Source organism: Beta vulgaris, chromosome 9 (genome assembly GCF_026745355.1).
Source record: "Beta vulgaris subsp. vulgaris cultivar EL10 chromosome 9, EL10.2, whole genome shotgun sequence".
Taxonomy (NCBI): Eukaryota; Viridiplantae; Streptophyta; class Magnoliopsida; order Caryophyllales; family Amaranthaceae; genus Beta; species Beta vulgaris.
In genome coordinates, this window is record NC_079210.1 from 21,561,853 (window position 1) to 21,562,982 (window position 1,130).

A 1,130-nucleotide genomic window follows, 5' to 3' on the forward strand; every position below is an offset into this window, starting at 1 on the left:
GGCCCTGCACATCATTAATTTGAAAAGCGCAAATACGAGGAACAATACTTTCTCTTGGGCAGTTACTGCTTCACTAGGATCCTTATTGGTGAAGAAATCAACAAATTAATGAACGCCACACTTACTAACACTAGCGGACGGACTAGCAATTTGTCGAAAAATGGATAGACAGTGATTGTGTAGTTGGTTATACTCCTTAACATGGTGGAATATGGGGAGGTTAATCCCATATTTACCCATTGGAGAAGTAGAAGTAATGAAGGCAATATCAACTAATGATACAGTCATTGGTCCCCATCGAAACAATAAACAGTTGATGGCAAGATCCCAACAAGCCAACAAGGCAGTAAAAGTAGCTCCATCAAAGGGAATAGTTTCATTAGAAGGTAGTTTCAAGAAAGGTAATATCTTGTTCTTGGTCCATTTGTCATGAAAGGGTTGCATGCGCAGAAACCATGCCCTTGCGTCTACTGCTGAAATCCACCCTTTAAAAGCTTTGATGGATAAAGGTCATTACAAATGGAGGGTATGCCTTGAAGTAAATGGAAGCGTTCTGGTTTTAGTATCTCCTAAAATTATATGATCCACGAACGGATAGCATGGTTCCAGAATAAGTTGATTTTTTTGGGCTTTGCATCCTAAAAGGAGAGTCATGTCCAATGGCGTCAATTCTCTCCTCCAGAAGAATCAATGCTTTTTTTCACATACCATGAAACTTGGGATTTAGATTTTCCAATGTTCACTCTAATGTGCATAGTTTACAAGTTGCCTCATATTGTATGGTAGTAGCCTTTTTAACAAGGGCCTCATAAATTTTATTTCCACGGTGATTTCTTTCATTAGATATGGTGAATTGAAGTTTGGTAATGGTTGCGAATTCGCAAAGAAATAAATTAAATTGGTCTGACATATTTTAATTTTTCCTTTAAATCATTGAAAATGATATTAATGGAGAAGACAACCAAAATTAAGCACGTGCGTAATGCGTGTTATATTTATTTTGGGTCATCTTTTAACTATGCCATATTTATATCAAGTATTGAAAAATTAAAGCATAAAGGTCTTAAATTCATCATGATAAAGAAGCCCATTTTAATGGGTAGTGACTTGGAAGCCAATCATAAGGGGTG

General features: G+C 36.5%; 1 protein-coding gene across 1 annotated transcript in view; it reads left to right on the forward strand.

Moving 5' to 3' along the window:
- The first annotated feature begins 211 nt into the window (after positions 1–211).
- LOC125493272 (uncharacterized) overlaps positions 212–1,130 on the forward strand; it is a 1,378-nt gene continuing 459 nt past the window's right edge. The window contains exon 1 of the mRNA XM_048636453.1: positions 212–401. Within this exon, the coding sequence (XP_048492410.1) occupies positions 212–401 (190 nt within the window). The remainder of the gene's footprint in view (positions 402–1,130) is intronic.